The sequence below is a fragment of the Diachasma alloeum genome, unplaced genomic scaffold (genome assembly GCF_001412515.2).
Source record: "Diachasma alloeum isolate Michigan unplaced genomic scaffold, Dall2.0 Dall_scaffold_78908, whole genome shotgun sequence".
NCBI classification, from domain to species: domain Eukaryota; kingdom Metazoa; phylum Arthropoda; class Insecta; order Hymenoptera; family Braconidae; genus Diachasma; species Diachasma alloeum.
Window position 1 is genome coordinate 4,613,897 of NW_021683643.1, and position 24,605 is coordinate 4,638,501.

Here is a 24,605-nt window from a genome sequence, read left to right on the forward strand (position 1 = left end):
TGACGATGCGACAGCGATTAGATACAGCAAATTATTAATTTGCAATTTCTTCCCTATTGGGTTCATTTCCCAATATTATTCAACACACTCTCTGAAAATGTTGTTTGTTTCAACATTTTTTTATTGTACAATCATAATTTTTGGAGACTTCAGGGCTGTGTAAGACTGAATGAAATAAAACTGAATGAAATTGGAGAACATTTCATATTATTCAAATAAAAAAAAACCACCAAGATCACGTTTGAAAGATAATACAGGCGGACCTTAAGAGAAATATTAAGATTCGAAACTAAGAAAATAAGGGTAAAAATGACGCTGAGAAATAAGATCAAAAGAAAAACAAATGTCAGATAACGGTCGGAATAAGAGTCAGAAGTAAAAGTTAGAAACGGGAGTCAGGAATGAATTTTCGAAAAAATGAGGGCTAGAAATAAGTCTGTTTGGTTGAAGCTGTTTTTACCAGCCGTGGGGTGTTGGTGAGCGGAACGAAAATATTCAGTAGAAAAAGTCAATAGAATTCAAATTTTCTGTATAACTTATTCTATTGAGATATTTTCTATAGAATTTCCTCGGCTCAAATTTTCTAAGTTTTTTCGTTTGATTTTCTTGATGAGAAGAAAAGAAAAATAGAATGAAAAAAACTTAGAAAATTTGAGTCGAGCAAATTCGATAGAAAATATATATAAAGAATTAGTTATATAGAAAAATCGAATTCTGTTGACTTTTTCTATTGAATGTTTTCTGTTGAACATGTCAATAGAATCAGCCAAAAACTAATACAAAGTTTAATAGAAATTCAATAGAATTTTCTAACGAATTCGATAGGTTTTTCTATTAAATTTTTTTGTGCGTGATATGTGGGAGCCATCAAGTGGTCCTTCCACTAACTACTCTTGGCGGGCAACCAATGAGATCGAAGAGAATCTATCGATCTCATTGGTTGAGCTCCATCATTGGTTCCCTCCGAAGGATCTCATTGGTCACGTATGAAAAAAACGTATAAAAAGTTTCTGTACGGATTGCCTATAGAAATTTTATAGAATTTCCATATATGATATTCGGATATTTCTATACGAATTATTTCTATACATAAATTTTTAGATAAATTTTTGTTTTCATACGAAAGATATCTAAATGTTTCAAAGAAAAATGTAGAGAAATGTCGCAACTCCATACGAACTTTTTCTATACATGTAGCAGTGGGTCGTATAGGATCAAACCTATAGAAATCGTATAGAAATAATTTGTATAAAAACTATGCGTATAGAATCCTATAGAATCTTATAGGAATTCTGTACGCAATCCGTATAGAAAATTTCTATACCATTTTTTCGTACGTGGTTGAGCTCCATCATTGGTTCCCGCCGAGGGATCTCATTGATTGCCCCCCAAGAGTATAGTTAGTTTAGAGACCACTTGGTGGTTCCCACATCTACGTTGCGATCGCGAATAGGATTACTTATCGAAATTCGTATTGAGAATTTGGACGTTCATTTTAACGTTTTTTTCTATCCTGTAAAAATTTCTTCACCATAGAGGTCTTTGGAAATCCAGACTTTTCATAGGGAGCATTCTACGGAAGATTCTTCATGAGAGCATTTTATAAAAATTCTGGTCCTACATAAGACCAATTTATGTAACTTCCGCTACAGGAAATCCGGAGTCTTGTAAACCTGTCTGTGAAGTATCTGTAAGAAGACTTGGTCATTTCCGATAGGACGATCATATGTAAAATTCAAACATTTCTTGCAGGGATTCTATTAACAAAAATGATCTACGGAAATTTACAGGAAGGATTCATCACAGGAGAGTATTTTATAGAAATGCTAGGCCTAAATGGAGAAGAATCCAGATAACGTTTCTTTACAGAATTTTTACTATAGAAAATTCGAATAAATTGACGGAAATTTTCGAATTGTCACTAGAAAAATGACAATAGAAAGGTCAATTCAATCAATGTTATCATTATTCCTCCTTCATTACTTCATCTACCGAATTGAATCGATGAAATACTTCGTTTTTTTTTCTTTAGAACAATTTTTCTGTAACGGTTGATATTATTTTTACTTACTTGTAATTCGGCCTAGGTGTTGTGGCTCGATTCTTCCCCTGATTCCTCGGCTGTTGTGGAGCCTCATAATTCTCAAGATCGTCGTAGATTTTATTCCTGAATTTCGGACGTGCGTGGGGAGCTGAGTGCCTCCTCGTCGTTTTAGGACCTGGTCCTGATGGGCATGATCATCATTTTTATTTTCTAGTACAATGATCGACTTCAAAAAAGATTATTTGCAAATATTTTCGAAACGAGAAAACGTTCTGTGAATAATTCCTCTAGACGTTTCCCTTTCAAAGATATTTTTACTCGACTACAGATTCTGAATCTGAAGATTTTCTCCATCGAAATCATTAAAGGTGTTTATCCATTCTCCGAAAATAGGAAGTGTATCTGTTCCAGGCCAATGTTTTACTGTTTTAAAATTATGGGGGAACATATGAAACCACCGTTTCCGAAAATTAGGAAAAATTATTTGCAGTTGCTTTGACGAAATAAAATGAATGATTTTTTTATACGCGGGCTTTTAAGCTCTGACAATTGTGAGATTTACTTTTGAATTCAGTAGCGAAGCGGTAAAACGGTTTAAGTCGATTTAGACTATTGATCTGTTTTGAATACATATATCTGAATCTAAGGCAAATAGCAAAATTTTTATCATAACATTTTTGTAGAGCGAATGAAGAGCTATGAAAACAGTTGTTACGAAAATTTCACTATCTTCCTTAGATTCGGAGATATTCTTCGAAAACTCAGCAAAAAACAAAGTCGACAGGAACGTTTTACCGCTTCACTACTGAATTGATAATTCGCCTACTGGAAGAATTCAAAAATAAAAATAGATGTTAATGTGGTAAAAATATACTGAATTCAATGCCAAGGAAAAATTTGGGATAACCAGGAAAATGAAGCAGATATTTACAACTTTAAGCCCATACAACGTCATACTAACGCCTAGATTCGGTCAACATTATCTATTTTATCTCCGGACTAGGGGGCTCCGCCCCCTGCTCGCTCCACTCGTCAACCCCCATGATCCTTATTCTGACCCTTATGACCCTTAATCTGACCCTCATGATCCTTCATTTCTGACCATTAATTTTGGAGTTTTTATTTCGAATACCAAATTTTCATCACCAGAAGTCGATTTGGATTGTTATAACATAGAGAGATATAGAGAGCCCCTTTTTTTAACCCTTATGACCCTTAGTTTCAGATCCCCATGACCCCTATTTGGACCGTTAATCTGACGTTCGCGACCCTTAATTTGACCCTTATCCCCCTTATTTGGATCTTTGATCTGACCCTCATTATGATCCTCGTAACCGTTATTTTGATCCTGGTAATCCTTAGTTTCTGATCCTTGGTTTTTGATCCCCGTGACCCTTAATATGATCCTTACGACCCTTCTTTAGACCCTTAATCTGACCCTTGTTACCCTTGTTTGGACCTTTAATCTGACCCATTTGACCCTTAATCTGACCCTTGTAACTCTAATTTGAACTCTTATTCTGACCTTCGCGAGGCATATTCTCACCCTCGTGACCCTTGTTCTGACCTTCGCGACCTTTATTGACCCTCACGACCTTTATTCTGACCCTCATGACCCTTATTTTGTCCCTCATGACCCTTAATTTGATCCTTATGGTCCTTAATTTTTGAGTCTTAATTTCGAGTACCAAATTTTCATCACCAAAAGTCGATTCGGATTTTTATAATATAGAGAGATAATTAAATCCGGTCCGTGAATTGGAATTTTTGTCAACTCGAAGGAGATAAATCTGGCTATCAGTTGCACAAAAATGACATTTTTTTAGTGCTTGCGGTTTTGAATAAATATCCTTAATAGAAAATCTGTCAGATTCATTTCTCTTGACAATTATATACCAGATGAAGCACTGAAGAGACCTTCAAGCGGGAGAGAAGATTCCTCCTGTTGGTGGGCTGGAGTTGGCTCCAATTGTGGCTTCAATTTTCCATGCTGTGGTCCAATGGTCTTCAGGATCCTCTGGGAGTTGGTGGGTCGAATTTTGCCCTCTGGAATCACTGGGGTTCCACCCCCTTTGAGGATTCTCGACGTACTCTGGAGAACTTGGGCGTATTTTCCATTGATATAGGTACCAAGAACAGACGTCTCGTGGACTGTTGTGAGTCCATCTTTGACGATTGTTCCACCCAGTCGTGTGACCAGTCCCGTTGGATTTTCTTTCTCCTTTTTAGGTGACGGTCGAGGCTTGGGGGGAGCTTTCGATGAGGGCCTCAAGTTTATTAACTGAGAATTACGGTTTAAACATAAATTATTGAATTGACTGTTTTGTACTTTCTTCATCGCAGAGTGAATTCAAAAAAATAATTGAGGCATTTTATGGTTTTTCTTTTTCAATTTTTGAATTTATCATTTGAATTAATTTTGATGTTGTCATTCAATAGATACATTCACTAGAAAATTTTAGGGAATTCGCAAGTAGAGTCCTTTGGAATTCTATTAAAAATGCTATTGAATTTTCTTAAAAATTTATTCTGTTGAGATTTTATCGCTATAAATATCTCTCTATAAATTCCTATTTTTTAATAAAGCACAACCAAATAATTTGTATTGTAAAATCAAAATCTATTAAATTTTCTCTATCTATTAAAAAAAAAACATGCGGAATTTTCAGTCGAAATTGGCGTTGAAGAGAATTTCCAAGCGAATGAACTCGGATAGCTTTGCAAGAAAAATCGATAAACTTTGAATTTTCTTAAGAATTCATTCTATCGAAATTTTATCGCTATAAATACTTCTCTATAAATTAGGATTTTTTTAATAAAGCACAACAAATTAATTTGTATTGTAAACTCAAAATCTATTGAATTTTCTTCGACTGAAATTCGTTTTGTTGAATGTCTCCGAGATAAAAAGAACATGCGGAATTTTCAGTCGAAATTGGCATTGAAGAGAATTTTCAAGCGAATGAACTCGAATAGCTTTGCAAGAAAAATCGATAAACTTTGAATTTTCTTAAAAATTTATTCTGTCGCAATTTTATTGCTATAAATACCTCTATAAATTAGTATTTTTTTAATAAAGCACCACCAATTAATTTGTATTGTAAACTCAAAATCTATTGAATTTTCTTCGACTGAAATTCGTCTTGTTGAATGTCTCCGGGATAAAAAGAACATGCGGAATTTTCAGTCGAAATTAGCATTGAAGAAAATTTCGAAGCGAATGAACAACGATTTCCTATTCAATTTTTTCACTCATTTAATTTCTTTTTATTCCTAGGTTCAAACATCATCTTACAATTACGTGATATGAATATTGATTGCCCTACACAGAAAAAAAAACAGTTACCCGGTATTTTTTTGCCTTTCCACATACCTTGTAAGTCTCGTCGACGACTTCAGTCGGTTGTTTAGACAGGTAATCGTATTCTGGTTCAGCGAGATTATTCTTCACTGGTTTATCACCATCGGAGACTACCTGAACGACAGTTGATAGTACTGGGCCTTTGGAATTTTCGGTGGAAGGCGTTGGAGACTGTAATGTCAGGGAGTTTTCCCATGAGAAAAATGAGATGTTAACGCTGTTATGAGGAACAATACACTGAGCGAAATATCGACATAATGTCATAAAACTAATTTTTTGCATCAAATATCTGATCTCTTAAGGATAAAACGCTTGGGGTAGGGGTGGGTCGGGTAAAATGGAATGTATTGAGATTTTTTCCAAATGCCAATATCTTCATTTATAAGTGAAAATATTGGAAATTACAATGTTAAAAAATTACACCTGAAATTTCAAGTGAAAACGCTTGAAATTTTTAATAACGACAAAGTTACATGAAATTTCTGTAGAATTCTTCATTGGCAAATCAGTTACACGTATGAAAAAATCGTATAGAAATTTTCTATTACGGATTGCGTATAGAATTTCTATAGGATTCTCGTATATGGTATTCAGATATTTCTATACGGATATTTTTTATACAAATTATTTCTATACGATTTCTATAGGTTTGATCCTATACGACCCACTGCCACATGTATAGAAACATTTCGTATGGAGTTGCGACATTTCTCCACGTTTTTCTCTGAAGTGTTTAGACATCTTTCGTATGAAAACAAAAATTTATATAAAAATTTATGTGTAGAAATAATTCGTATAGAAATATCCGTACGAAATATTCGTATAGGAAATCCTATAGAATTTCTATACGCAATCCGTATAGAAAATTTCTATACGATTTTTTCATACTTGTAATTTCTTGAATATTTAAGTAATTATCGATTTTCAGGTGCATATGGCACAGAAAAACTTTGAAAATGTTGAAAATTGAGGCAATAACTTCTCTGAATTTTCAGTCTATTGCAAAGTGAATGGTATGTGATGTTCAGTTTTCACAATGAGTTTGAAAATTCAAGCTTTCATTGAAAAATCAATGATCGTTCAACATGAAAAATCCAATTTTCTTGAATTTTCAAGACGAATGAGAAATTTAGTGAACGTTTTCAACTGAAATTGAATTGAAACGCACAACATTGATAATTCAGATGACATTGTGACCGAAATTTCAAGAAATTTCTAACAGTGTAGAGAAGATCACGAAACGTCCCATTTTGTCCGACTCCCCCCCTAGGAATTTAGCATAATGAATCAGAGCGTGTAGGGATCCTGTGAAGTATTCATGACCTGAACACGAACACTTGGCGATAAAGTGACAATTTCTTGCCTCAAGAAATCGTTTATTTCGTATTCAAAGATGATAAAATTACTAAAAATATTAAAAGCTTGATTCAGTGAATCATGGACCAGAGACTTTCATATTGAATGAATACAAAATTTATAGAGGGGAAAACCTTCAGATATTTCTAAAATATAACCGTCACTTGCTCTCAATCGCAATGAGTTTGAAGGAAAGCAATAACATCTTTTCCTTCTCTCGAACTTACTTTATCTCTTCAGGAATATTATCTAATTTCCAGAAAACAATATCTTTTTTTCATTCAGTATCATCCTTCTTTTGGCCGAAGAACACCGATTTCTTGACTGAAATCTACCATGAATTGATCGCATTTGCATGCGATGTTCTCCACTCAACACGAAGAGAAATGTTCAGTAAAAATTACGGAACTCACAATTCGCTCACCGATTACAGAATCGACTCAGAAAATTTGAGTGACGGTATCGTAATTTTTCATAGGTGATTCAGATAAAAATTACGGAACGTTCTGGAAAAATTCCGTGACAGTTCCGTAAAATTTCCTACAACTCGCACGGAAAACAAATATATGAGACAAATATATCAATTACATGCACATATATGTGCACGTATATATTCAACATATATTTTATACACAGCATTTTTTCTCAAAAATAAATTAAAAATATATGAAACATATATCCCATAAATAATTGTGCGCATATATATTTTTTCCGTGAGGGAGCCACATTTCCCTCCGGAATTACGGAAAAGATACGTAATTTTTATTGAATATTTCTCTCCGTGAAGAAATTACTTTTGTCATATTATGTCGATTTTTCTCAGTGTATGCAGTCAAATCACCTAGATCGTAACTTCCCGACTTTACGTCGATAATTGAACATTAGAATGAGAAATGCTGAGAGAATTGTTATGAGAAACTTATGTAAACCGATTCTCTCGATGGGAAATCATCGATGGGAATCTCTTAGGTGATTAGCAATGAAGTGTGCAATCAAATCAGTTGATTCATGTAGGAAGTCTATTCAGTGATTGATTGTAGATTGTGATCGTGAGAACGAAAAAAATGTACATTCTACTTGATGAAATGCAGATGCTGTTTTATTCTTATTCAAGCAAATGGAGAAAATTGTAAAACTAAGAATAAAGATGAGTACCTCGGTGTTTTTCTGGTCTTTGTTGACGACTGAACTCACGATGACTTTCGTGTTTTTCAATGGCTTTTTCGTCTCACCCTGATTGTCACTCTTGTGGGTTTTGCTCGGTTGAATGTCGATGCTTTTCTTTGGAGCCGCTGGCTTCGTTTCAATCACAGGGGAACTTCTCGGTTTTTCCCCTTCTTTATTCAGAATAAAGAGCTTTTATGTATTTTTTAAATATTGAGAATTTATGTCAAGGATACACACAAGGAAAGCGGAAACATACGAATGGGCTAGACAATTCTATTCCATTTTTATTGAACTGCTATTAGATTTTTGCGGATTCTATTGATAAATTAAGATTAACTTAACTTTTAACGTTTCTAAAGAAGCAAAATTTTTGTTATAATCTTTTTTGTAGAGTCGATTAAGAGCTACAACAAATGTAATTACGAAAATTTCGTTATTTGGCTTAGATTCGGAAATATTCTTCAAAAACTCAACTGGGAGATAAGTTGACTTAAACCGTTTGACCAGTTCGCCACTGAAATATTTTAAGCTATGATTGAATTCATTTGAAGCATGATATCCAAAGATATCCCGGGAGTTCTGAGTTTCAAAAAATACAGAATTTTTGAAAATTTTCAAACAAATCAAAATAATGATTATTGCTGTCGCCTTCATCTTCGAACTCGGTCAAACGGACATCCAAAACATTTTTTTAAGCCATGATTCAATCAATTCAGAACTATTTTTTAGTTATCGTGAAAAAAATGATTTTTGAAAAATTATAAAAATTTAAAAAATGAATAAATTAATTAAATTTTAATTAATGCCGCTTAATAGGGTTCAATAATATCTCCATGTGAGAAAAAAAGAGATTCAATTCCATCGATTCATTAGCGAACAATCGAAGAAAAATTTGTTTACGTACGTACGCACATACATACGTACGAACACGGTCTAAAAATGAAGTATTTTGCATTTTCGAACTTTTTGGGTCATAATGAGTCGATGTAACATGAAAAATCCAAAACTTAAATTTGAACGATTACAGTGTTTCCATTCAAAAGCAAAAAAAAAGAGTCAATGTTGAATGGAAATCGGCAAAAAGCTGATTAAATTTCTTAGAAAGACCAGAGCCAGGGTTTTTAATTGAATTTTGTTAAATTTTGACTTGAAAAACATTTATAAACAGGATTCCAATGTAATTGTTCATTGATAGGAATTCAGTCGATGATTGTTGTACAAAATGACGTTTTTGAAAAATGACTAATAAGAAAAAAATCCACAGACGTGAATCAAAAACGCACGGAAGAGCTGCGGCATTTTCCTCAGAAATTGACAACAAAGACTAGCGGAATTTTCGATGGAATGCGTTAAAATTTTTTCATCAATTCTTCCATACGTAACATTTCGAAAATCCTAAAAATGTCATTCTCGAAAACCCATTTCATTCGACGAACTGTATCACTCGGATATCCTCAAACCTTGAGAACGGTCAAAGGTGAAGGAGAACAAAATGATTGAGCAGTTTTCATTTGATTCATCATGTCGGAAGATTTCGTGGTATTATGCAATAATTTTAGGTAATAGACATTTCTCCCTAGGGATTCTCAATGTCATTGAAACGTAACACATTCTCGTCGGATTAACCGATGTAAATCCGACATGACAATGGAATTTACGACATCGAGGGTCGAGGATAGAATCATTTTCATTAAGTAATAAAAAATCAGTGGGTGGTAAAAGGATTCGTTACTGCCTAGGCATCGAACAAAGGCGTCAAGTGAACGATAACGGGTTGCCAAAGGTGTCAGGGTTTCTCGGTCTGGCAATCACCGTCGAGAATGACTGATGAACTATCGAAGGAGAAAATTCAAACAAAAAAAAGATAACGGTGACTTTTTCCGATTTATTTTGATGAGATGCACGGTGAGTTTCGAGAATGTATGAGCGTTGAGGTTGAGTTGAAAATTTTAATTGAAGAATGTCTTGAATATAATGTTACCTACAATTTTATAGCACAACCTATACAACACTCCTATTTGTTGTATCATAAAACCATATTTAAATTTACTGGTAACAATTTTTTAAATAATGAATTATGACATAATAATAATTCGACAAAATGTTTAGTCTCCAATTCTCAATTTCTGTCATTTATTCTATTCATTCTATCAAAAGCGAGGGGCTAGTCACAGGCGAATTGGGTGACACCACGATTACAAAATGTAATCGATTACCCAGGATTATGGGACTGATTACGCTGATTACCAATGATTACGCTTTTGCCTATGTGATAACCATGATTACCAAGAGCACAGAATGTGATTACATGATTACAAATGAGTTCGTCGTTTACATTCTGTGATTACCAAACATCTGTAATCATTGAAATCATTAAAAATGGCCTCTTATTGAATATGAATTGATGGAATAATTAATTATTAGAACCTGTAAAGAAATGAGGAAAGAGGGGCGGGGATTAGAACAGAGGAATGCAGCCTCCATCACTCCATCTAAAAATTTGGGCATTTATAAGTGCTATGCCATTGATGGAGAATGAAACTTACCAACAGATAATTCAGAGATAATTCAGTCGTTGGTTCTCCAGAATAAAAAGAAATTTCAACTCTGTTGAATCAATTTTCTACGGACAAATGCTCTGTGCATAACACATTGGCTGTGCAAGGTTCTGAACCATAAACATCCGGGATTCCCAGAAAAATTGATCCAGGGATCTCTGAATCTTACCGTTGGTAGAAATGACGCGCTCGAAAATTCAAAATCAAAATTCACGCTTTCTCGATCAAAAGACAAGGCTGGAAATCGAATTTATGAGAATTCTTTGTTATTAAAAAAAAATCGATTTTTAAACTTTTCGGAGACATTGAAAATTAATCTTTTTTAGTTCTTCCCGCCCACTTTCCTTGCATTTTTCTGAATTTCTTCTGGCAGAAATACTGATATCCCTCTAATACTTGAAGAAAAAAAGTGATTCGAAGTTTCTGCCAACATAAAAGAAGAAAAAAATCCATATTCTAGTCGATTATCCCTTACTACTTCTTTTTTCATTTCTTTTTTATAATAATTGGAATCCGACCATAGGAATGAAGAGTAGCGATATCCTTTCACCATATGAACGAAAACAGATTTTAAAAACTTTCAGGAATACATGGAGAAATTTTTCTATTATCCGAATGAGGTTTCGAATAACATTTGTTTTGTGTATTTGTTTTGATCATAAAAAACACTTTTTATTGATCTTTAACATAATTCCTCTTCATTCAATGTTGTGACATGTGAATTGAGGAAAAAAAAATGTATATATGTATGTATAATAAGTTAGAATGGATAAAATTAAATTAATCTAATTGTAAATACGGAAACGGAAAGAAAATAAAATAAAATAGAATAGCATAAACTAATCTACCCCGCTAGTTTATAAAAAGTTTCATAAAATTTCTGACACTAACTGTATCCATCAAACTTGAAGAAATGATGATTCGCAAAATTTCTAACTTTTTTCGTCTGTTCTGTGGTAAAATCCGCTCCCTTTAATAAAAAATTCGACTTAAATTTTTAATTTCCTACAAAAGTGCTTCGCTTTATTTTTTCCTATAATTCCCCGACATCAATTTTCTAAATGTAGGGGAGGATGGGGCAAAACGGTCCCCCTTCAATCGTTAATATTTTCCGATTCAATAATCCGATTGGGATGAGTTAGAGCTCGTTTTGAAGAATGAAAAATTATCTTCAAAATGAAGTTGAAACTGGGAATTTTCACAATGTCATTCACAAGTTATTGACAATTGAAGGGGGGCCGTTTTGCCCCACCCTCCCCTATCATTTTTCATCCATTTGTAACAAGGCAAGATTTTTCTATTGAAAAAAAAATACCTGGAGATCCTACGAGATTTTCAGTAGTAATACCACGAGACCTCGAAAATTATCGAATATTTCCCGATTGTTTTGTTGCGTAGCAACGAGAAGGAGAAGTGTTGCAGATTAAAATCCTAAGCGCGCAGCGCGAGGGATTTTTGTGCAAAACTTATCCCGATCGTTGATACACAGGAAAACATAAGGGAAATGTTCGATTAATTTTGGAGGTCGAGTGGTATTCGACGGATTATTTTTGGTAATCGGATCTGACTTTTTTCATGACTTTCTTTCACTCCACAGGATAATATTTGACACTTACTTAGTTAGAGAAACAATTGCAGAGCTAGAGGGAAATTATCAAAAGCTACAGGGAAATTATCAAAAGCTAGGGAGAAATAACCACAAGTAATACCACGAGAGCTTCAAAATTATCGAGCAATTCCCGATAGGTTCGTTTGTGTGCAGGGAACCTTGAGGGAATTACTCAATTAATTTTGAAGCTCGAGTAGTATTCGGGAGGGAATTTTCCCATCCAAATATCGGCCAAAAGAATTGCACTATGTGACAAAATCCATCTGACAGTTCCAACTCGAGGTTCACTCGACCACGGAATCTTTTTTTTTCCACAAATATAGTCAACATGAAAAATTACCAGTTGAATTATCAAAAAATATCAGCTGAATACCGTGTTGACTATATGAAATAACAGTCGAATAGTGCAATTCTATTGGCTGACATTTGGATGAGGAAAATTCCCGCTGTAATTTTAATTGAGAAGTACTTCATGTTATTGAATACTGAACTCCGATTGGTCCAGGGGAGGCCAGATCCGATTACCAAAAATAATCACTTGTAATACCACAAGAGCTTCAAAATTATCGGGTATTTTTCGATAGGTTCGTTGCAAACAAACGAAGAACTCGTGCTTCGCACTCGTGATTTTTCCTGCNTGGAGGTCGAGTGGTATTCGACGGATTATTTTTGGTAATCGGATCTGACTTTTTTCATGACTTTCTTTCACTCCACAGGATAATATTTGACACTTACTTAGTTAGAGAAACAATTGCAGAGCTAGAGGGAAATTATCAAAAGCTACAGGGAAATTATCAAAAGCTAGGGAGAAATAACCACAAGTAATACCACGAGAGCTTCAAAATTATCGAGCAATTCCCGATAGGTTCGTTTGTGTGCAGGGAACCTTGAGGGAATTACTCAATTAATTTTGAAGCTCGAGTAGTATTCGGGAGGGAATTTTCCCATCCAAATATCGGCCAAAAGAATTGCACTATGTGACAAAATCCATCTGACAGTTCCAACTCGAGGTTCACTCGACCACGGAGTCTTTTTTTTTCCACAAATATAGTCAACATGAAAAATTACCAGTTGAATTATCAAAAAATATCAGCTGAATACCGTGTTGACTATATGAAATAACAGTCGAATAGTGCAATTCTATTGGCTGACATTTGGATGAGGAAAATTCCCGCTGTAATTTTAATTGAGAAGTACTTCATGTTATTGAATACTGAACTCCGATTGGTCCAGGGGAGGCCAGATCCGATTACCAAAAATAATCACTTGTAATACCACAAGAGCTTCAAAATTATCGGGTATTTTTCGATAGGTTCGTTGCAAACAAACGAAGAACTCGTGCTTCGCACTCGTGATTTTTCCTGCAAAACTTGACGATTTCGTTTGTATGCAGGGAACCTTGAGGAAAATGCCCGATTAATTTTGAAGCTCGTGTGGTATTCGGGGAATTATTTTTCAATCCAAATGTCGGGCAATATAATTGGACCATGAGACGAAACTCACAATTGAGAAACGAAAATTGTATAATTAACATAACGACACAATTGAATTCAATCTGTCAGTTTGACGAAGGGTTAATTCGACTGCATGATGTTTTGTTTTTTATATAGCAACTAACAGAGAAAATTATCAAAAAATTATCAGTTGAAAACCCTGTAGCTTGTACCACGTGATGTCGAATGGGCCAATTATATTGCCCGATATTTGGGTTGGAAAAATAATCACTAGAAATCTTTGAAAAACTGAAATAATATCCAATAGATTTGCGACAGAATTGCCTAGCAAATGAGTAAATGCAGTGGGGGTTTCTGTTGAATTTTTAAAATGTGGGATTCCAAATGTGGGAACATTGTTTCCGTAATCCACCTGTGATTATACAGCTTTCGATGCAAATATCCTAATCCCATATTTCTGAAAGGATTTCTTCACCATTTTCGCGGCAATATTCATAAATCTTCAAGTAATTCCATGGAAATTTATGACGTGGTTTCTTACCTGCTGGTGCACTCTGGGGACTGAAGACCATCACGGTGTTGCCGATGGTCGTCGTAAAATCGAGAAAACCGTAGACAGTCTGAGTGATGAAGTCACTCTTGTTTGCCTCCGGTTCGGCGGATTCTACTACTTCCACTGCATTGTTGTTGTCAATACCACCGGTTGCTTTGTACACCTGGCCAAGATTCACTGACACTGAAACCCCAATTTTCAACCATTCTCCAAGTTATTGATTGCTGATTAATTCAATATTAAGGTAGTTCTAGGACTGCGATAAATTTAAAGACTATTAAAAACTGCAATGAGTTTTAGGAAAGCTCGACTAGTTTAATCTAAGTTAGGACTCCTTTTTTTTCATCACTTTGCACACATTGTAACGAAATAGCTATTTTCGTCACTAGGCCGAAAACAACTTTTATGCCTCTAGGGAAATCGATTTAACTCTCGCTTCGCTCGGTTGAATCGCGGTTTTCAGTCCTCGAGGCATAAAATATCGTGTGCCACACGCCAGTAAAAGTATTTTCTGACGAATGTGACGTTATAACCCGAGCCGAAGGCGAGGGTTATAATCACATTCGTCAGAAAATACTTTTACTCCCTAGGGGCACAATATACTATTTCCGTACTGACTCACTGTTCCTCGTCCGGGGACTGGTATCGGCCCTTCTCCAAACTCGTAAACGTGAAAATCACTGGAAAAATATCGTTCACGACTAGTGTCATGGAGTGTTTTTACTCGCGTGGTTGGCCAGTCCTCGCGTTCGGCTCGGACTGGCCAACTCCACACGAGTACAACACACCATGGCGCTCGTTCTGAAATATACTATTTCTGACTAGTGTGAGGGGTTGTGAGGGTTAAGACCGAGGCGAAGCATCAAGTCTTGAGTTCTTCAAGGAATGCAATCATACGAGTAAAAAAAGTTGTTTTCGACCGAGTGACGTACATAATTCTGTTGTGAAGTGGTAGGATAAGTGCAAAAATGGAACTTTTTCAAGAAAGTTAAAAAAATTTAACCACGTTTGAGAAATTTCGATTCAAGCAGTAAAAAATGTTTTCGTGTCACGGAACCTGAAACAACACAAAAATTAATATACACACCTCGCCATGGAAAACATATCACCCTCCTCCACGTGCTTGCTATCCTTGCCTTCGGCTCGAAAGGCAATCTTGCACGTGGGGGACGGTGATCTGTTTTCCAAGACTCGGGCATGTAATGTACTATTTCACACAGCTGCACGGAAAGTTCTTACTTTGCTCCTTGATGAGCGGGAGGAAAGTGAGTACTTTCCACCCTAGGGTGGAAAGTTGCTCCCAAGGGCGGAAAGTCAAGACTACAAAATACGAACTTTCCTTCGCAGGCGTACTAAAAAATAGCATGTGCACCTCGGGTGGGAAAACATGACTTTCCGCCTTTGATGCGCAATATACTATTTCCAAAAAATTGCACTTATTCTAATTTACCACTTCACTACAGAATCTTTCTTCACAATGTCTGTAAACGACGTTTGACGAAGTCCCCGTCAATCATCGTTTTACGGACAGTGTGATGAAAACAGTTTCACGCACTCGTATTGAAATACACTATTCTCAATTTAATCATTATTATAATTTTTTTAAAGGACAAATATTGAAAAATGAGCAGTTAACCCAGTCTCTTGTGTGAAAATCAATATTTCCATTATGGTTAAAGACTAAAATCTTTTTTTAAACTAAATCTGGAACAATCGAAATTTTTATACCTCTTACAAAATGATCAACCGATCTATCAACAAGTTTTATTACTTATTTATGAAAATAGAATGTTCAACCGATATTAATATCTTATATAAGGGAATATGGGGATATTAATTAGGAATTCATATTTTCACATTTTCCTCCCAAAAATCAGTCCAAAAATTGAAAAACTGAAAATATCCAAGTTTATAGCAAGTCGCCAAAGTTAGTAGGAGAAAATTGTCGAGATTTTTCTAAAATAGTCTTGAATTTTCTATAAAATTCGAAGAAAGACGAGGGTCTTGCATTCTGTAGCAATCAACGTAGAAACTACTGAAAAATTCCAAAACTTTCTGGAAAATTTTTAAACCTTCCGGAGGAATCTAGAAATTTAGTGAATTTTGGAAAGATACAAGGGTAAACAGGTCAATCTATGGACGGGGATTATTTCGTGGGTCATTTCTACTCCCATTGAATATTTCATAAATAATAGAATGAAAATTGTTCTGATTATTCAATCTGATTGTTCTGATTGTTCTGATTGTTCTGGTTTTTCAGTTTTCAATAATATTACTCGTGTATAATCATGTGATCAATTATTTTTTCTATTGATCGCCATTTAATAAATAAAAAAATACTTCCCAGTCGTCCAGAAATTAGGGGTTTCGGCTGCATTCAACTATTTCTCAATTCAGTTATTCTTCGTTTTGTTATTTTCACTTCAAATAATTTTGTGCTGCTAATTAAAACATTCTTGAAGCCATCATATTCCCATTTAGGTGATTTTCTTATTTTAGATCCTACCACGAAACTCAAATTCCCCTTAACCGTCTAGCAATTGGCCTGTTCACCCAATAAAAGGTTTTCTACATTGGAGAAAATTCGAAATTTTTCCAAAAAACTTGATGAAATACAGCGTTTTCCTACAGAATAAAGACCATAGTAGACGTATCCACGCAAAATGACGGTTGTGTCAAAGATATAGCCGCCTGCAGATTTTTTTCTATGTTAGCTATCCGCGCATCCTTGATTTATTCTTTCTGCCAGTCCTGCATAATATCTAAAAATTTGAAATGAGCAGTAAATGAACAAAATAATTTGTTCACTTTCTAATACGCCCTATCCTACATCAAATAATCAAAGACCTTGCAATTTCATGAGGGATTTGGGAATTGGGAAGAGGACAAGGGTATTCCATAACAGAAAAAATTCAGGAAATTAGTATATTGTGCACCAAGGACGGAAAGTCATGTTTTTCCCACCCGAGGTGCCATGCTATTTTTTTAACACGCCTGCAACGAAAAGTTTGTATTTTGCTTTCTGATGAGCGGGAGGAAAGTACGAACTTCCCGTGTAGAGGTATGAAAAATAGTATATTGTGCATCAAGCGCGGAAAGTCAAGACTTTCCGTCCGAGATGCACATGCGATTTTTTAACACGTCTGCAAAGAATGAACTTTCCTCCCGCTCATCAAAGAGAAAAATACGAATTTTCCTTTGCAGGCGTGTTGAAAAATCGCATGTGCACCTCGGGCGAAAAGGTTTGACTTTCCGCCCTTGGTGCACAATATACTATTCCGTACTGATCTTCACTTTTTCTCGTCCGGGGATTGGTATTGGCTCTTCTCCAAACTCGTAAAAGTGAAAATCACTACGGAAAAACATCGTTCACGACTAGTGCCACGCGAGTAAAAAACCCCATGGCACTCGTCCTGAAATATACTATTACTTGTAGAGCATATGTCGCAATTCGCTCCCTCCACAAAAAAACTCGTGTAATTTCCTCTAAACTCACGAACTTCCGCGATATTTACAAAATACTAAAGATGAAAGAAACGTGAAGTTTTTTTATATCGAAATATCTCGAAACTCCCTGACCGTTAATCCTCAATTCTGGTTGGTCAATGAGTCACGTGAAGTAGGCGCTGAAAAAAATCCCCGGTATTTTCAAATTCTTCAAATGCCAAAAATTTGTTCTGCGTCATATTTTTCATTTTTTCGTGCGTGAAGTTGATCTTTATATCAAAACATATCTAAATTGCCTAATTGTTGATCATGAGAAAAAAAAACATAGTATTTATAAATTTTTTTAACTCACAAATTATTCTTCACTTCCCAAATTTCAATTTTCTCATATTTATCACACGCCAAAATGATCAATTTTTGCTTCTCAGATTTTCATACATAAATTCTAAACTCTACAAAATTCACGAAAATTCTTCGGTTTCCCAAATAATTAGAGAAAAATCTGTGATCTACGGTTATCTGGAAAACTGTGAAATTTTCCGAAGAATTCAAGAAGTTTTTTCAGTTTTCTAGGAAATCAATTCATAACCCTCCCCTGATTTTTCAACAATTACAGATTTTAATCAGATTATTTTAAAAAGTAAAAAAAAAAGAATTAATCAAAGATTAAAAATTATTCATTGATGCTTCACTCTTCATTCTCTTCATTCTCTTAATTCTCTTTAAGTCATTATCTATATTTATAAAACATCTATGAGTATATGAAGTTTAATAAATTCGATTTCTTCATTTTCACAACAAAAAGGTAAGCGCGCGCGAAAGCGCGCGCACAGATCTAGTATTTACAAAATAATCGACTCAAAATTTTTAGTTCTCTCAAATAATTCAAGAAAATTAAGAAAGGCCTCAGCAAAATTCTTTCACAATTCACCCCTCTATTTTTCCTCAAAACAATCTTTGTGCACCTAAAATGGAACTACATAAAATTGGATCACAGTAATAATTCACGTAGCGAACCACTCGTCTTGAATTTACCAGGAAAAGAGAGCGATAGAAAAAATAGTGCGACGAGGAGAATGGGCTAGTCGTTATAATGCCCTAAGCGAACAAGAAGGTTCACTACAACCGGTGCCTCGGGTGCACAGACCCGCGTCTCTAGACATTCCTTTAACGAGCTCTCGTTCGCAGCACGATGAAGCATAATTACCCCTTTTTTTTACTTTATTCTAAAACTGTCTGATGAGAAAATGAGTCGGGATCATTAAAATTCATTCCATTTATGACCTTTTCATTTAAACAATTAAATTATTCTCATTACAGTATTTACATGATTCATACAATCAGTGATAGAGACGCAATTGCGTGTGGAAAATCACACGGATGAGTGATTATCCTTCATCGATATGGGAAATGTGTTACGCATTTAATGCCATATGTGTTTTACCAATAAAACGTGTGGGAACGATCAGGCATTTGGTAATAACGCGAGGCACGCCTGAGGGTCACTCGATTCAATAAAACCGAGCAATCAAAATGAAAACATTTCTCTCAGGAATTTTCAACTCTTGTCTTGCCACTATTTTCAAAGAAATTCTTGTGTCGAAATTGATTGTTACGGGTGAAATAAAAACATTTGTAATGTTTGATTTAGTAATTTATGGCTACGATTTTGAGCAATCGATCTGGCTTGTAACTGTTTTAAATCTGCACTTGTAATAAATCTGTTGCCTGGTTTTTGTTTACGATCCACGGTGAAACCACTAAACGGATTTCAATTGGGTTTCACTGCTCATTAGTTGAGAGTCTCTGTTAGGACATAGGCTATAAATTATACTGTGATTTTGCATACTGGAGTAGGCAAAGTTGGTGGGTTCAGAAAAATTTCCAGAACTTCTTCAAGTTTTCCAGAAATTTCCAGGAAATTTATAAAATGTTTCTTTGGAGGAATTGAAGAAAGAGCCCTCCCATTTTGCTTACCTATAAATTTAAGAAATTTTCGAACTGTTTTGAAAATTTTTTTTTTAATTTCGAAAATTCAAATTTCAGCAGCTTCTTTAAAATTTCCAGGATTTTCTGCTCTATGAAATTTTGGAATTCAGTAGCGAAGCGGTAAAACGGTTCAAAGTAGCTCTACCCTTACGGTAAATTCAAAGATTATTGAAAACTACAAAAAAATTGCAGAAAACTCGATTAGATTCGGAATTCTAATTTTTTTTTTCAATTTCATTATCGTCTTGGTTTTTCAAAGAAGAAATATTTAAAAATCCGGAGTTAACCCAGTGTCTTTTGTGAAAATCAACATTTCCATTGTAATCAAAGATTAAAATCTGAATTTTTTTTCATTAGATGTGAAAAAATCAAGAATTTTTTGACACCTCATAAAAAATAATCCACCGTTTTGCAAACAAGGTTTATTATTTATTTATAAGAGGGAATTTTTTGAAAAAATATCAATATTTTGCGAAATTCAATTTAGATAATACTGACTGGGTATGAATTTTTTCAAATTTTTTCCATGCAATTTAGTTGAAAAATTTCAAAACTAAAAATATCCAAAAGTACAGCGTAGCCCGGCCGAAGGATAAAGCTATTAGTGGAGTTTTCGAGAAATATTTCCTAATCTAAGGGAAATAACGAAATTTTCGCAATGACTTTTTTTGTACAGGGCATTGAAACACCCAAAAATATTGCTATCCTCCTTAGATTCCAAGATATTCAATGAAAACTGGTCAATAGTCAAAATCGACTTGAACCGTTTTACCACTTTGCTACTGAATTCCAGAAATTCCGTATTTTCAACGTGTCTTTTTTTTCGGGGAAACTTGAAAAAAAAATTGAAAAATTCTTAGGTTTTCAGGAAAATTAAGGAAAATAATCCACCGTTTTGCAAACAAGGTTTATTATTTATTTATAAGAGAAATGTTTGAAAAAATATCAATATTTTGCGAAAGTCAATTTAGATAATACAGTCAGTATTTTTTCAAATTTTGAAAAATTCTTAGGTTTTCAGGAAAATCAAGCGAATGCTCGGTTTCTCTAAAAAAAACTGGGGAAGAGAGGGGAATTACCCGTGCAGCATTGGAAGGGAGGGGGGGGGGGGGAGGAGGAGAATGCAGTAAATGAGGGAGCACATTTAAAAAACTTCGTCAAAAAAATCTGGTTGCATCGACCTTGGGAAAGTGAATTTTTGGTTAATTCAACCTTTGTCAAATTGAACTTCCGTCAATAAATCTTCCGGTTATCTCGGCTTTTATAAAAATATTAGTAAAATCTGTGTTTGTATATAGCAGTCTAGAGTGTTATCTATTTCGTTTTGGTTTCTTGTGAGAAGAATAATCGATATTTCTCATTTATTTCATTGAAGTGTTATTGATGCTCTGTTCTTGTGTGTTTGCATTATTCTCCTGGAATTTTTAAAAGTTTCGTCAAGTTTTTTGAAATTCAAGTTGTTCAAGTTTTTTTCTTCGTGTTGTTTTAGTTTCCAAGTTGTTTTGACGAAGTTTTTTTGACGGAGTTTTTTGACCAAGTTTTTTTAACGAAGTTTTTTAAACATAGACCTATACATGAAATCATTCCAAAATAGAAAATTTGATTTATTGAGTAGAAGACTTACCACAGGCGAGAATTACGAATAGGATAATGTATTTTTGTGTCATGACGTTGTCAATCGGATCTCATCGTACGATTCAACTCCACTAAGCCCCAAAATCTGCAATAAAGAATGTATCATTGAAAAAAAAAGAAAACAAACGAATGTTTCATGGATTTTTCTGATTGAATAAACTGATTAAATACTAAAATTGAATAAAAAAATCATAGATCAAGAATTTCCACATAGATCAAGAAGTATTCTTCACCTACACAGATGCAAATAATTAAGGGGAAACTACTATGAGTTTGTGAAGTCGCGGGCGATTGTACTGAAATTTCTCATGCATTGAAGATCGATTATATAGTTCTAAAAACGAATAATTAGTGAAAAAAATTGATTGATTATTCTTCGTTTGCCCTGCAGACGCTTAAAATGTTGAAAATAATTCAGGGCCTTCAATTTTTGAGCTACAAAGGATTTTTTTTTTTCAAAATTTTCGGAAAAATATGTGGAATAACAATCACGAGCTAATTTTTTTTTAATTCGCCTCTTACATGGCTGAATTTGCGTTTTTTCCATTTTTTACACAAATAGTGAATTTTTTTATATGAAAAAAACCGAAATCAGCTGTGTAGAAGTCGAATTCCAAAAAAGTGGTTCGTAATTGTTGTTCCACACATTTTTCCGAAAATTTTGAAAAAAAAAATCTTTTGTAGCTCAAAAATTGGAGGCCCTGGACTTTTTTTTAGCATTTTAAGCGTTTTCGGGCAAACGAACAATAAAAAAATTTTTTTTTACACTAATTATTCGTTTTAAGATCTATCTAATCGGTCTTCAATGTATGAAAAATCTCACTCCAATAACCCACGACGTTTAAAACTCATAGTAGTCTCCCCTTGAAAATATTTAAAATATATTCTCGACACCATAATGTAGTCCGCAACAATGTAAATAAGATCCTGAACATACTGTTGTATACTGATTTACATGTATACACACATATATATTTACGGTTAAACCGTACCCTAAATCGTAATACCCAGAAACAAGTTACAGAAACAATTCCCCTGCTGAAGGCCCTTGGGCAATGGCCAATTGCAAGAGCTCTTGCAACTAATCACGTAAAAAATAAATACTAAATAAAATATATTCTCGACACTTTCAGAAATATCTTTCGGGATACTTTACATGAATGGTGCAATTTTTTATAAAAACGAAATTAATTGCGTAGGAATTGAATTTCAAAAAACTAATTCGGAATCGTTATTGCACACATTTTTTCAAAAATTTTGAAAAAAAACCTTCCTAGCTCAGAAATTGGAGGCCTTTGACCATTTTTAGCATTTTAAGCGTCTACGGAGCAAACGAACAATGAACAATTAATTTTCTTGCGTTACTTATTCGTTTTTAAACAGAAATAATCGATCTTCAATGAAAGATAAATCTTATTCCCATAGCTCACGACTTTTAAAATTCATAGTAGTCTCCCCGTAAAAGTAATATTGTTTTTAATTCTTCCCTCACTTCAATAAAAAAGGTGAATGAGAAGATATTCATAATTATCATTCGACTCTCGTGCCATAAAAATGAATCACAGTATCTCTGTCACAGTTCTCACAACAATAAATAAATAGCAGCCTTCCTATATTTCTCCCATTCATACCGCCTTATGGAAATCCATCGGCAATAGACTACTCATCATTTTCGTCTCAGCACTCCAGCAGTCATTATTAAATAAACAAGTCGACCCTGAAGACCGTGGGAACCTCCACCATTATTTATCATTTATTCCAACCAAAAAATTAAATTATGCAACAAGATCTGATAAAAGTGCATCAGATACATAACAGTCCACAAACATCTCAATATAATCTCCTAAATTCTCCCTAATTTTCCACTTTGTTACGTAAAATTGAAAGATAAGTTGGGAATAGTAAAAAGCTGCTTAGGAGCGTGGAAAGAAAGGAAAAATGAATAAGAGCGAAATAATATACCGATGAAGCCCATTTGCGGGTGAGCACGCGCTCATGCCTTTCACCCACGGCTTCGTATCTCACGAGTATTGCAACAGAACAGAAACAGCGTTTAGGTACTTGAATGTACCGTAATACATTTTCTAATATTACTACCCCAGTGAATTAAATTTTCTCAATTTTCATAGTAAAAATGAAATAACCACAAGACGACAAAATCATTAAGCAGCTAATCAATGTCTCGATTACTGACAAGTATCAACATTTATCTAAGGAGGTGATTTATCAGTCAATGAATATTTCGTGTGAATAGTACTGCTAATTATCCACGGAATTAAAATTCAATGTCTCAATATAAAATTCGATAAAAATTTTCAAAGTAATTTACGAGACTACGGTTTGCGTACATTAAATCTCGCCGGGTCAACGGGATTGTGAAAGAGTCATGGAGTAGGGGTTTCATTGTCAGAATAATTCAAGGACTCGGTGAATAATATCGCAAGACATTTCAAGAAATGAATATGAGAAGGAGTGGCCCTAGGGGCAATAAACGTGGACAAGCGATATCCTGGACTATTGCCATCTGTCAAGTCGGTTAATGAGAATAGGTTGCTAAAGTTATCCTCAAGATTCCAACTGCTAAATTTAATTGCATCGATAAATTATTGTATATTTGCTTTCACGCCCGAGAAGATAATTATAGATTGAAGAAGTTGCACATTATAAGAGAGAATTGGAATTTTGGATATGTAATAATAATAATTCACAGAAGAGCGACGTTGAATTCGATTTTTAAAAAATTACGAAATTTAAAAATTCATTGAAAATTCAGAGAAATTTCAACTTACTTGAAGCAAAATCAAAACGTTGAATGTTCAATATCAATATAAAAAATTACCGGGCAAGTCAAGTAATCGTAGAGCGAATTTTTGTCCGTTAGCCCGCGGAAATTTACTCAACGTGAGGATAATTTCTGCCGAAACTGTAAAATTTATCCTGCATTCCATGAAAAATTATCTCAGTGAATGCGAATGATTGCTCAATATTGCGTGTACTTTTTCTGCAACGTTGAGCATGATTTTACTGAACGCGTTAGGTAAAATTTCACTTCCATTCGTCCCCATGACCTTCAGATAGGTGCAAAAAAAACCTTACCGGTACGAGAAATTTTACTGTATAGGAGGATAATTTTTGCATCCATAGATGTATTTTTTTTACTGAACGAATCATAGAATATCCTCCACAAACAGGTATTTTTTTCAAAATTTGCTTGTTTCAATAGTACATTAGAGTACAAGGGCACAAATTTCGTTTTCGCCGAATGTGAAGTACAGGCTGAGCCGAAGGCGAGGTCTGTATTCACATTCGTTGAAAACGAAGTTTATGCCCGAGTGGTCTATACTATTTTATGCCACATCGTGCAGAAGTCGAGTCTGAAGCACGCGAAGCGCAGCGTGCGATAAACTCGACTTATTGCACGGCGTGCCATAA

At 34.5% G+C, this 24,605-nt stretch overlaps 1 protein-coding gene across 1 annotated transcript in view; it reads right to left on the minus strand.

The window, feature by feature from the left end:
* The window catches only part of LOC107047842 (flocculation protein FLO11), a 93,150-nt gene that overhangs the window by 4,239 nt on the left and 64,306 nt on the right, over positions 1-24,605 (minus strand). The window contains exons 2-7 of the mRNA XM_015270697.1: positions 21,163-21,258; positions 14,091-14,285; positions 7,917-8,098; positions 5,418-5,576; positions 3,962-4,325; positions 2,072-2,225 (exon numbers count right to left, since the gene is read on the minus strand). Coding sequence (XP_015126183.1) covers positions 2,072-2,225; positions 3,962-4,325; positions 5,418-5,576; positions 7,917-8,098; positions 14,091-14,285; positions 21,163-21,205 — 1,097 coding nt within the window. The 5' untranslated portion in view covers positions 21,206-21,258. The remainder of the gene's footprint in view (positions 1-2,071; positions 2,226-3,961; positions 4,326-5,417; positions 5,577-7,916; positions 8,099-14,090; positions 14,286-21,162; positions 21,259-24,605) is intronic.